General features: G+C 43.4%; 1 protein-coding gene across 1 annotated transcript in view; it reads left to right on the top strand.

Moving 5' to 3' along the window:
• LOC144470552 (uncharacterized) overlaps positions 1 to 13,052 on the top strand; it is a 111,722-nt gene that overhangs the window by 52,528 nt on the left and 46,142 nt on the right. Inside the window, exon 3 of the mRNA XM_078181844.1 lies at positions 7,464 to 7,696. Within this exon, the coding sequence (XP_078037970.1) occupies positions 7,464 to 7,696 (233 nt within the window). The remainder of the gene's footprint in view (positions 1 to 7,463; positions 7,697 to 13,052) is intronic.

Below are 13,052 nucleotides of genomic sequence, written 5' to 3'. Positions count from 1 at the left end.
TAATTATTTCTCGGACGTAAAATGTCCGGCAATTATCCCGCGGCGCTCGTTAGCCGCGTTCAGCTAGAAATTAATTGCTGAAATACAGAGCGTATAAACGGAAACTGTTCCCCGTAGCTCGAGTCTAGGAACATTTACTGCATTTATCATCGGTCTTTCGGAAAAGTCTGTTCCTCGTGTAATTAACCCCTTCTGCTACGATTTCTTCCGAAGCCGGACTGATCAGCGACTTTTTCTTGCAGGAGATACAAATTGATATTCCTCGAGCGTGTACGTTAACGATCATTAATCGGGGCACATAACGCGACTGATGATCATTATTGTACTTTCACTGCTAATAGCTTTTATTTCGAAGATAAAGGTTTTGTTCATTGAATTTTTATCTGAACTCGCCTGAGACTACGTATCGTTTCGTAAGAATGAAAATTTAATTCCTTACAATTTTTATTATGATGTAGGCTTGAATTAAAAATACTATTCGATCATTTCGTAACGAAAGAGTTTTTGGAACGTCGTCATTTTGGCGATAAAAACCTGCGAAACCGGTTGATGGTTGCGATAAATTCACTGTTAATCAGTGTAACTACTTCCGAGTGTTCGAGTTCATAATTAACCATAATACAAGCCGGACGGTTAAATATAGTTCCCGTTGACAGCGAAATTGTTAAATTAGATTACGCATAGAATAGTAAATAAATCTGTCGAGCTTATACAATCGTTGATAAAATCCGTCTGAAGTTCCACGGACGTACGTGTGAAGCTCGCATCTACGATACTTTAGAGTCCATAAACAACGAAGCAATTATTTTCCACGGCGGACCTCACGGCCACACTTTAATTTCCACAAAGCGATCGATAAAACGGCGAATTAGCATAGAGATATGCCCAGCCGTGGTATCGCAATCTCGCCACGTTCGCGAATCTTAACTGGACTGCTCCATAAATCGAGACCTGGTTTATAGGCACCGTTGGAAAAACGCTCCTGCGCAGCCTCGTAAAACGGAAAACACGCTGGAAACGGCCATTTCGATCGAGGAGGAACGGTTCCCTGGGCTCTGATGTCTCGCGGTTATTACGAATATCCTGGCCAATCTCGGTCAGCTGTTCGAGGCGCGTCACCGGGGACGATCGCCGATCGCGCAATTCGGTTCCACGTTTCGAGGATATAGCGGCCGAGTTCGTTTTTTTCTTTTTTTTTGTAACGAACGTTTATTGTGCCAAAAAAACAATTACAAATATATATGCAAGAGTACAATAAACCTAAACGTACAAAGGGCTAAATAATAACTGGACTTGTAACTAGATTAATGGCTCAACATCGAGCACGCGTAATCTTAACCCTTAAATGCATGAATTAATGAATTTTATTTAAAAATTAGGGTTATAATATTTCAAATGAGTGGAAATCGGGAAAAATATTAAAAGAAATTATAAGTCATATCTTATAGGGTTTTTATTGAAAAATATTAATGATTATAATAGACATAAAAATTCTTTAGTTAGTATGAAAGAGATTGAAGCAGTCGTTTCCTTAAAAAGGAAACCTTACCTTTAGAAAATATTTTTTGTTTAACGAATACACCAAAATATTTCTAAATAATCCACTTCCAAAAGTACGTAAATGAACCCCGCAATCAAAAATGCGCGCCAATTGGTATAACGTCAGAAAGATACAAATATTGAAGTCAAATGTCATTATTTTAGTTAATTTTTGATAAGTCAATGGACAAAGGAATCACTGCCATTCAGCCAAATGTATCGATATCAAAACTGTTGTCGGGTATCCGCGCAAAAAGTTATTGATTCATTTTTGGGACTCTATGCATTTAAGGGTTAAGCTAGGGATTTATACTGCACTTAACCCTCTATGGGCCGAATTTTTGTTTTAACTCCAAAAAAATTGTGGGAATGAAAAATCAGGAATTATAAATCTACATATGCAAATGAGAACAAATACACCATCTACAGCCTAGTTCCTAATAAAGTCACCAGTCAGTCTAATGCAGAACTCGCCACGTGTAAGAACGTTACCCAAAAAAGACTAAACTAAATTGAGGTTATGCGAGCACGTGTTTTCAATCATCGTCGTTCAGCCATCGATCCCTAGTTCTCAGTGATCCCACATTACGAGAACAGAATACCGTGGAAATCCGCCACAGATTAATGCGCCATCTCATGAAAAAAAGCTACAATTATTTTGTAAAATGTCGATAAATTAAAATGCGACCTGAAAGTTACGCGGGCCCACAGAGGGTTAATGCTACCTTTAACAATAATAATCAAGTAAAGTTACTTAAGTTCGGTGTGGGGTTTGGGCCGAGTTTCGTTCTCCATCGGGGCACTCTCTGTCACGCGTAACGGCGCTGCCGGCGAGCGGGGCCTATTAATATGCAAATTAATGACGACGATTGCGCCGTAGCCACCTTGATTGCCGCAATCCCGATCGGCCTAACCGTCTACGAACTCCCGGTGTCCCACACGGGACACGCAGGCGCACGTGCGAGCCGCAACGGCCACGAGCGTTTAAACGCTCGTTCGAGTCGATTCGAGCCGATTCGATTCGATGTCATTCGACACGGCACTCAATCTTCCGGCAGGGGAAAAATCGCGATCGATGCAAAGAGCCGAAATAGGGGGAAAGGAAATTACCAGGCGGTACAAGGAGGGGGGATACCAGTTATCTACAGGCTGTCCCATTTCGATCGCTCCGATGATTGATAGGGCAATAAAACGGTCTTGATCGCCGCACGCGGCAACGCGATTTCCTCAGACGAGAAACGGGCTGTAAAACTGCGCGTTTCTGCCGGTGTCCTGTTAGCCGTTTCGCTGAACGTCGCCTGCCTTTTGACACTTTAATTCGACGAGCTTTCTTTCACGAAAATTGATAGAACAAATACTCCACGGCCTCTTCCGACTCCGAGTCTCGCGGATAAATCGAGTCGTGAGTTACGCGGAGATTACCCGCCGAAATTGTGGGAACGCGTGGGCTCGGCTAATGGTACGTTTGTTTAACGATGCTGGATTAAGTGATACAGATGGAGGATATATGTCCGAGGAAGTTAATTCCTCGTCGATTTGCGGAATTGATAGTGTCGTATACCTATCATTTTAGAGTCCGATGTTTTCTTAACTGTACGGCTAAATTTATTAATTTTTCAGGTTTTTGTGCTTGTACGGCTGTTGAATTTCAACAAATAAGTCGAAATGCAAAAATCAATCAAACTATTATTTACCACCGAATATGTTTAAGATGCGAAGGCACGCGATGGTTTATTGAATCTCTTCTGATCGTTATTGTTTTTGTTGAATTGATTCGTGTTAGTTACCTGAAATATCTTAAATGAAAAGGACGTATTTTATACCTTTCCTTAAATAATTAAAGTTCTGATTAAAGTTCAATTTATAGTTCTAATAGTGTTTAATAATTAATTATTCCCATAACAAATTCATAATTCTAATAATGGCAAAAGGGATAGATCGAATCTTTTGCTGTCAAATAGTTACGATTGTGAAAAGAGGAAATGTATTATTTTTATTTATTAGATTGATCAAGAAGTCTTCGCATTTTTCCAAACTGAATGGATTAATAAATCAGAAATGTATGATTTAAGAAAATAAAGCTGGCCTTCGTGCGTCCTCCACGCGTCTACCTAAAAAGACCATATTCAAATTACGTGGCCCCTAGGACCGCTCAACTTTCGATGGGAACATTTTTGGTATCGGCAACGATCTCGGGGGGATATTTGATCCGAACACCCTGTATATCAGCGAATCGTGTGAAATCTGATAAGGTGAAAATTCCCGTTTCGAATATCAATTAATGAACGATAAGCCACCGTGTCGAGCCGATAACGTCAACGGAAGTGGCAGAAAATGGACGAAATATTGTAGAAAGCTAGGCAAGCGCTAATTGAAAGTGCAATAAATCGAGGGGCCCGATTAGCATCGTGGCCGAGAACGGGGCAGAGTCCAAAAGCCGGGTTCCGTCGCGAACAGAAGCGGCCGAAGAAAATCAATCCGGCCGTTTCGAAAAACAACGAACGATCGGATCTAATCCCTTTCTCTTCTAATAGATTCCGGAATACGTTTGAATACGGGATGCTCGAGCATGCTAGGCGCGCATACTTCAGGAACCCTGACGGTCGTGCCTGTATTGTGAGCGGGGTCGATATGATCTCGTGTCAGTGCAGCCGTGGCGAGAGTAACGCCTACGTCGGGGGATTAGCATAGCCAGATCACCGGCGCAGATTAAACAACCCGGGGGAATAATTCTACGGAGAGCAGACGTTTCCGAAACGATCTCCGTCGAACCGTTCTTGCTCGCGCTTCCGTGCCACGCGACGCCAATTAGAATCGTGTACCATCTGTGTACCTGCGACCAGAAAGCCTTGCGGATCGCGAGATTAATTAGGGAAGCGATATCGGAGCCTTCGTTCACCGTTCGCATGTTCGAACAGTTTAATGTGTTCGGCGCCGCATCGATCGCATATGGATGACGATAATTTTTGATCAATTTTGAAAATTCATTTTCACTAATATGTTCGAAGAAACTGAATTTGAGCAGGATGTTTCGGATGCAAAGGAGTTCTAATGTCATTCACTGTGGTATATTTTAACTTTCGGTTTAATTAATTGCCGTGTTAATCGTCTCGAAAATTTCAGTAAAGTCTTTTTATAATAATAGCATAGATTAGCATAGAAATTAAATTTCAAGTCTGAGCAAATCCAGCCGCCCCCGTATCAGTCACGCAATTTTCGACCCGATATTAAAATTCATTTCGATTGCGTTAGATACGAGGAAACTTCGCGTTACCGCGATATTTAGAAAGCAAAAGTGTGAAACTAATAGCTGCCGCCTTCAATCTATGCGCACGAATGTAGCTAAATCCGAAATTTCACGACCGACAAGTATAATAGCGTAACCAGAGTTGCGTGCGCAACTTTGCCAGTGATCCGAATCGAATGTCCAGACCCTGTTGTAATCTCGATAAACTTAATCGCATCTGACACGTTGGCGATCAGAAAATAGGAATTACCATAGCGTCGACGCCAGCCGGAAAGGTTGGCGACATAATTCAAAATCGAATCGTAATTAGAATTCCAGCTTCCACGCGATTTAACATTTTTGTTTAGTTTCTAGGAACGAAAATCAAATGCAGATTTATTCCTCTGTAATTTATGGTCAACGTCCACGGTGTTTACTGTTCCCCTCTGGTCGTTTCCATTCGCGAATAAAATCACGGTCTAATTATTCGTTCCAGGGAGCACGCCGATGTTACGAACGCGCCCCAATCGTCGACACAAACACGTGATTAATCGACCGGACAAACGGTCCAAATACCTCGTTGATTTCGCGGCTGTCGTCGGCGACGAATTCTCGCCGCGATGCGCGCTTTGCATTCCACTTTATTTCGAAACGGCCGCTATATACCGATTGACAAACGATAGTTTAATGGTCCGCGAGTGGCCAAAGCGAGTCGCTGACAGGGGCGCGCAACAGCGATCGCGTCCGGGTTCGCTGATCGCAGGCAATAATTTTCGATTACCGGCGACGCATGCGTGGCCAATGCGAATATAGTTTCGAATTGAACTTGGCACGGTTGACCCCGTGCAAACGACTCTCGTGGACGTCCCCGTGCACTTCCCTTTTACTGTCGTTGCGACGGGAAATGATAACCTTTTACAGTACAGGATAATCGTCCCTTTATCCTAGTATAGTCATCATTTTGGATCATTATACTTTTTTGGTAATTGCACTTTAATTTAGCTCTTAGCAATTCAGAATTTCGAGAAATAGTTTTTTTTCGCCATCTCGTGTGACAATTATTTATGCACGATTTTAATAAAGGTAGTATAATTTATTTTTAAGCGGTGCGAAGTTAGCATAATTTTAAATAATTGAATAAATATCTTAACTTATGCTTTAGATTATCTTCTGAATAACTAATCAGCTTCTATAGTTTACAAAAATAGCTCGTTCTTGACCACTTTCTCTGACAGTAATTTCCCCAGTATTTAAATAAAAGTATTATCATTTCTTCCATTGATGCATGAATTTCCTAAATCGTTTCAGTCATGCAAACTACCTCAAATATTTCCATCCCCATAACTCTGTCCCCATCCCCTTAATCGAACTAAAACGATCAGTATCATCGCGGTCCAAAATTTCCACTTTCACCAAAAATAATCTCCTCTCCCGCTAATCCGATTCATCCGAAAGTCTGAAATCCGCTTTTCCAATGGAATCGCCGGGCGCGCAGACAAAACGGCGCAATCTCCCGCCGCCGCGCGGCAACCGCGGAATTTATTGGCAAGACCAGCGGCGTTAATATCTTAATATCCGCGGAAAGCACGTATCAGCTGGCATTCGAAGCCGAGGCGTCGTGTCCCCGCAGGATTTATCGATTTCCCGGGTACATTGTAGTTTCTCTCGGCGAGGCTCACATACAAATTGCAAACGGCAACGATAGCCGCGGCATAATTATCGACGACCCGTGAAACGCGTAGAAAGCGATTAGGTATCTGCGCGCTGAATCAATAGAAAGCTCTCTCTCGCATGACTTATGTCACCGCGCGTGCGCGCGCACGCGGCACCCGCGGATCCTGTCGCGGAATGCCGAGCAGAGATCACGGGGATCTCTTGGATCTCTTGGATCTCTGCGGATCCGACGCTTCGACCCAGATACTACCACCGGACTATTCTTGCCCCGAGGAAATGCCTTGTACGGTTTATTATCCCGCTGACTGTCCGATCACGGCTATTAGTCTGTCGTCAAAGCCGGGACGAGCTTGACTGGCTCGGCGTTCGAATCGCGCCGTTCGGTCACTCGTCATTCTCATTGCCCGAACAACCTCTAATTATTTTATTACAGCGCCGGTATCCGTCGGCCGGCGTAAAGCACGATGTATTTACGATTACTGGAGCGGAAGATTTATCGTATTTGTTTTACGAGTCGGCAAGTGTTTTATTCATGAGGAAGTGTCGGCTCGGTGGTTTATGTACTCGGCATTTGCTAGATCGTCGCGCGAGGGTTTTTCGGGATGCTTGTCCATTACACTGTCTACAGTCGAGCGACGACGGTAAAAATTGACGCGATTAAAAATCGCTTTTAACGCCACGCCTACGCCGCGTGTAAGAAACGATCGGCTCCGCCTTCTTTTAAAATTGTCGAAATTACCGACGCACCTTCGTATCATTGAATTTCGACTCGAACGTACAGTTTACAAAAATGCGAGGAGTTTAAAGAAATTCGGTTACAAGAATGTATGTAAAAATAGCGTGACTATGTTATAGTCCACAGTCTATTAATAACGTAATTAAAAACCTGTTCCATTGTCTGAACGTATTCGTGTCACCCCGCCCGGTTAAGACAATCGAGGCTCCGCCGCACGTGGGTTTCATTGCTCCGTTCGAGAGCTTGTTTTCAGAGGCGCGACGATTAAAACTGTACGTGTTGTTTCAGCCGCGGAAATCCGAGAGGCTCTTCAGCACGCGATCAAGGTATCGCGAGAGGGCAGCTGCCAATGGCCACGGCCCAGGGTGATACCTGTTCGCGAGGTGTACCCGAGCCCGTCGACCACCTACGTTCCGCACTGCGCTATTCTACACAGGTGCTCGGACGACACCGGATGCTGCAGATCGGAGGCGCTCACCTGCGTGCCGAAGCACTCGCACCGCGTCGAGTTATCCTTCTACGTGAGTCCATATCGTTTATCTCGTTTCTAACATTAGTTTTTACCGCCAGGACTAACCAGAACCGGTAACATTTACGCGAGCTTGCGCGTCTCGTTTGCGGAATTATTTTCTTGCGGACAATCGTTTGAAAGAAACATTTTCTTCGTAAATATATCTGGATTTTATCTACCTCGTATTTAACCCTTTTAGTGCCGCAGGGCCGATATATCGGCTCGCGCAGCCCTGGCGAAAAGTGCCTTATACTTATACCTTTCTTATTTATATAATTTCCAATGAATATAGAAAAATTGGCGTCGTCGTTCCATTCTCAATTACGTCCTTAATGCACTGCTTTTGGAATTATGTAAATATTGCTTTTCGTTTGGTTTTTACGAGCCTTTCTCCGAATCCTAGCAAACTGTGAAATTTGGCTTTCTCGCCCGGCACTAAGAGGGTTAAAAAGATTATTGAAGGGATAATTAAGTGAGAGAAATATTTTCTACGTAAGTCAAGCTAGGTCTTATTCGTCTCTAATTATCTGAAGTCGATCGATTTTATTGTTTTAATAAGAGATCGAGTTTTATGTATGAGAATTAAACCGAAGAGGAAGATTTTTGTCATAAAACGATTTTAATCTTATCGATGGATAATTATTCAAAGAACGTATTTTCCAGGAACGTATTTTTCATCTCGTTTCTGAAACTGTTTTCGACGCCCCCTTTTAATATCCTTCAACGCGAATTCGTCTCGATCTTGTTTCTGAAATCATTCCCCTATCCAACATAAAAGAAATATTTTCCAATAGACTCGGCACCGATCTCGCCGGTAAACTCATTTCGCCGGCACGGATAGGAATCCGAGTGTATTCCCGAGGCGAAGTTCGCGAAGAATGGCTATAGGAGTGGCAGAAAAATGTCGGTCTTCCGACGGCGACCGTCGGAGCGAGGAAGACTTTATCGGAGAGAAAGCCGCGTTAATCGGCTGAATCGTATCGGCGGAAAATTTATTATCGAGAAGCCAACGTGGTAGCGTGGCGTGTCCGGGCATGATTTATCGAGCGATTTGTCGCCGATATCGAGGTACAAATCTATCGCGATTCGAAACTTTGTCCGCGAGCGCGGTTAAAAGAAAGCCACGGCTCGCGCGGACCGCGGCCGTACATGCTCGCGGGTTAATGAACGGCGACGTTATCGAATTCGATGGCCGCACAAAACACGCTTATCAAAACCCGGTGCCCAGAAAAAGGAGTGTCATAAATATCTCGGAGCCAGCCATTAGTGTCCCGGAAAACTGGTAGTCCGCGTGCTCGCCGCGGAATCCCGATTTTTCCGTGTACCGCGCAGACCGCGCCGCCAACTATGATCGAGCGTCGGAATCGATCATACCGCTCGCCGAAGATTGCCTTTTTATCCGTGTATTGTAATTTTCCCGTTGCCGGACGAGTCTAATTAACTCGGTGAGTCATCCGAACGGACTCTTCGTCTCTCTCTTCCTCTCTTTCTCTCTTCGTCTCTCTCTCTCCTCTCTTTCTCTCTTCGTCTCTCTCCTATCTCTATCTCTTTCTTTTCTTTCTCTTTCTCTCTTCCTTCTCTCTCTTCGTCTCTCTCCTATCTCTATCTCTTTCTTTTCTCTCTCTCTCTCTCTCTCTCTCTCTCTCTCTCTTCGTCTCTCTCCTATCTCTATCTCTTCCTTTTCTTTCTCTTTCTCTCTTCCTTCTCTCTCTTCGTCTCCCTCCTATCTCTATCCCTTTCTTTTCTTTCTCTTTCGCTCCCGTGGAGCAACTTTCGATTCATAATATGTACCGTGGCCCGTATAGGAAGGGAACCGTGCGGCATTTACGATCATCGACGCGCCCTTTCGGAGCCGGTATAACCATAATTGGACGGACGACACGCGCCTTCTCCCATGGTGGTCCCATCGTGTCTCGTTCGACGCACACGACTATATTTATGCACGAAATCGATCCGACAAAATTATCGGTTCTCCTACCTACCCGGCTTGATTGTCGTCGATGCGCGAGCTTAGGCTCGTCTCACAATGCCGCGACAGTTTGCGGACAACGTTGCGCAGCGTTTGGTCTTGACAGCTGGCCGAAATGATTCGATTCCGTTCTGTCCGAACAGAAGCACCGTGAAGTGAAGTTATTTAGAAATAAATATTTCATTTTCGTTCGTATTATTTCAATTTATCGTGCAGTAATTTGGAAACTAATTTCGATATTTTTGTAAGTTATTTGGGAAACTAACTTCGATATTTTTGTAAGTTACTTGGGAAACCGAGGTCCATATTTAGATAATCTAATAGTTGAAACGGAAATAATATCGTAAAAATTCTTGACTTTTAATAAAGTATAACGTTTCGCGATAAGGAATAAAATGAATGTGGATTTTATACATTTATGGCGAAATTGAGTACTTGCGATTTGAAACAGTGAAATATGAATAAATTACTGTTAATAGTTAGAATGGTTAAAGTATTACAGAACATTTTATTTACCTTCTGCTTGTCACAATCGATGCAGAAAATTCTTGTTCCGCATAAAAGTCCACGCTATAATACCGAATGAAATTCGTTCAATCCACCTTTGACCAGTTCCGGAGTGCAAATACCCCATCGCGCGGCGTTCCGTTCCCAATCATTATCCCCCGGGCAATTCGGCCGAACGAATACGCTGCTCGCGTCGACGAGATTTCAATCGTGGCCGGTCCTCTCTCGCTAAATTCGATATTTTTGTTCGCCGTAATCGGAACTAGCGCGGCCGTTCAACGGCCGCGTCGGGTTCGCGTTTAAAAAGAATCGGGCATTTAAAGCCGGAGAGAGCAACGATCACGCTCAAGCGCGTCGAACGTTGTCGCGGACGGAATAAATACCTTTGTGAACGCGGTATTCCCTCCCGGTTGGTAAATAAACGAGCCGCGTGTCCAATTAGCCGTTAATGGGGTTTCATTGGGGGCGCGTTGGCCAAGCGGCTCGCGCGCGTTGTCGTAACTCGAGGACGCCGCCGCGATTTTTGCAATAAATTACAAGCACCGCGGGAAAAACGTTCGCGAATATTCCGCGGAGAGACGCGGCGAAATGGTTATTGAAGCCCCGGCCGTGGAACGAATCGCGCGGGTAATACGCGGCCGATGCTAATTAATTCGGGCTTTTTTGCGGCTGGCGTGAGTTACGAGCCGGAGACTCGCCTCGGGACTGTCCGGGGATCGATCGGTGTGCAGGCTCCTTAATTAATCTGCTGCGTCCCCGGAGCGGAACTCTCGCCGGCGCGGAAAAGCGTAAATAGAAGATAGAGAGACGCTCGGGGAATTCTGTATCGATGGCGGATCCGTTACTCGAAACTCGCTCATGCCCGCTGATCGCGATAGTTGCACCTTGTCAGCGTACCCGGCGATCGCTGCATCTATCCTCGACTGTCGGCATCATGCGGGGGAAAAAAAACTACCGGGAATTTATCATCCTACGCGCGTGTGCGAAGCAATTTTTTTGCGTCTAAGTAGACAGCATTTGCTCGTTGGTTTCTATTTCTTCAAATCGATGCATATATAATTTACTGTAATTGTCCTTCGTGAATTGCAAGATGCAGGAATTATGCAGATATTTATTTCCTCTCTTAATGACATTGATGAAACGATGAGTTGTGAAGCAATGTTTTCAAATTGATTACATCTTTTTGCTGTTCCGTGTTTCATTTACTTATTTTTGTAATAAAACCAGAAAATGCGCAATCTGGAAATTAACTTATACATTGCTGAAGAAAATTATAGCTCAGAATAGTTTTGGATAAAATAGCGGCCAACTGTCGACAACTCCTCGGAAAAATTATTGTAGGATGATAATTAATTTTTATAACTAAAACGCTAGTAGTGCGTTGATCAGAAATTCTGCCTACTTTTTTACATAATGGTCGTACCAAATGTTATAAAAAAAGAAAACGGCGATTTGCGAAGAAACGCGACAGGTTCATCGAACAAAGGGTTGCCAGATTCCATGAAACAGCCCCGTATAATTTATTTTTTTCCCAAAATGTTCAAATCCCGCGGTATCGCACTCGTCGGTCCCTATAATTTGAACCCAATCATGCTCGGGAGGATCGTTAAGAGCCCGGGCGCTTTGCAACCGAAAGGACCGGCGGATCCGCGGAGCCGGCGATTCTTTTTTCCCCAGCCGCAGCATCCTTTTCGTGCGGTAAACTCGGTAGCGCACGATGGACGCGAGTCGTTAAACTTTACGAGCGATCTTAATGAATCAATTAATCCCGATGGATCTATCGCATTCCTTCTGGATGCAAACCACGATGGATAGCTTGTGGATTAGATTGAACTACATTCCTAGGCAATCCCGCGAACCGTATCTCGCAACCGGCCGGTTCTCTTCGATTCGCCCAGTTACTATCGTTTAGCCAACGATTTATCGCAATTCGTGCGGGAAACGTTGCTAATTCATCTCGACAATGTGTGTCGCAAAGCCGCGACTCGAAAAACTACGAAATTAAGCTTGATAGAGCGTGTCGTAGCTCTTCTTATGCACGCTTCTATCGGTAGACATTAACACTAGATTTACGGAATCCGTCAAAATGACGGGTCACTGATTTGTTAACGTACTATTATTCAGATTTTAAAGATACATTTATTGCTTATTTATCGATTATATTTATTATAATTATTTATATTTATTCATTTATCGATTACATTAACGATTAGAATAAATCGTTACTTCCATAAACATATATAAAACGGCTGCTTTTATTACTCCGTAAACCTAGTGTTAAATACTGGTACAAAGTAGATATCACAATAAAATTGCAATTTTTATACGTTCTGCTAAGAGGATAAGTAGCATATTTTAATAGAAAATTTTGTTTCGCATCCAACGGACTCTTTTGCCAGCAGACTCTGAATATTTATGCAGACTAGATAATAAAACTACATTTTTCTTCCGCATGAAAAATTAAATATGATACCGATAGCAATGCACTTTCTTCAGCAATTACTGAATAAACCGTGTAAACCAGTAGTCCTAGAGAAACCGCAATTTAACGCATTTATTGTAATAGACAGGGAAGAGATATGCTAAAAAGGGCATAGCCGATTAAGATGGTCAAAACTGCCCTTAGAGGTTTTTCAATGAGTCATACACCGTTCGATAGCTGACCAATAAAAACTCATCTGTGCAAAATTTTAACCCTGTAACTTGTCCGTGAGGGTAGTTACAAGGTAAATTAGATTTCGCGGTTTTCCGGTATTTTTCCTCCTTTAGCGGCTTTCTAAAATTTTGAAAAAAATATGGCTTATTTTGGACATCAAGTCGGATGTTATAGAATTTTTTCAGATTTTTCAGTTGCAAGCTGTGACTATCAAAAATGAACCCCCCCCCCCCC

This window comes from Augochlora pura, chromosome 5 (genome assembly GCF_028453695.1).
Source record: "Augochlora pura isolate Apur16 chromosome 5, APUR_v2.2.1, whole genome shotgun sequence".
In the NCBI taxonomy this organism is placed as follows: Eukaryota; Metazoa; Arthropoda; class Insecta; order Hymenoptera; family Halictidae; genus Augochlora; species Augochlora pura.
This window is presented reverse-complemented; position numbering and strand designations above follow the sequence as displayed.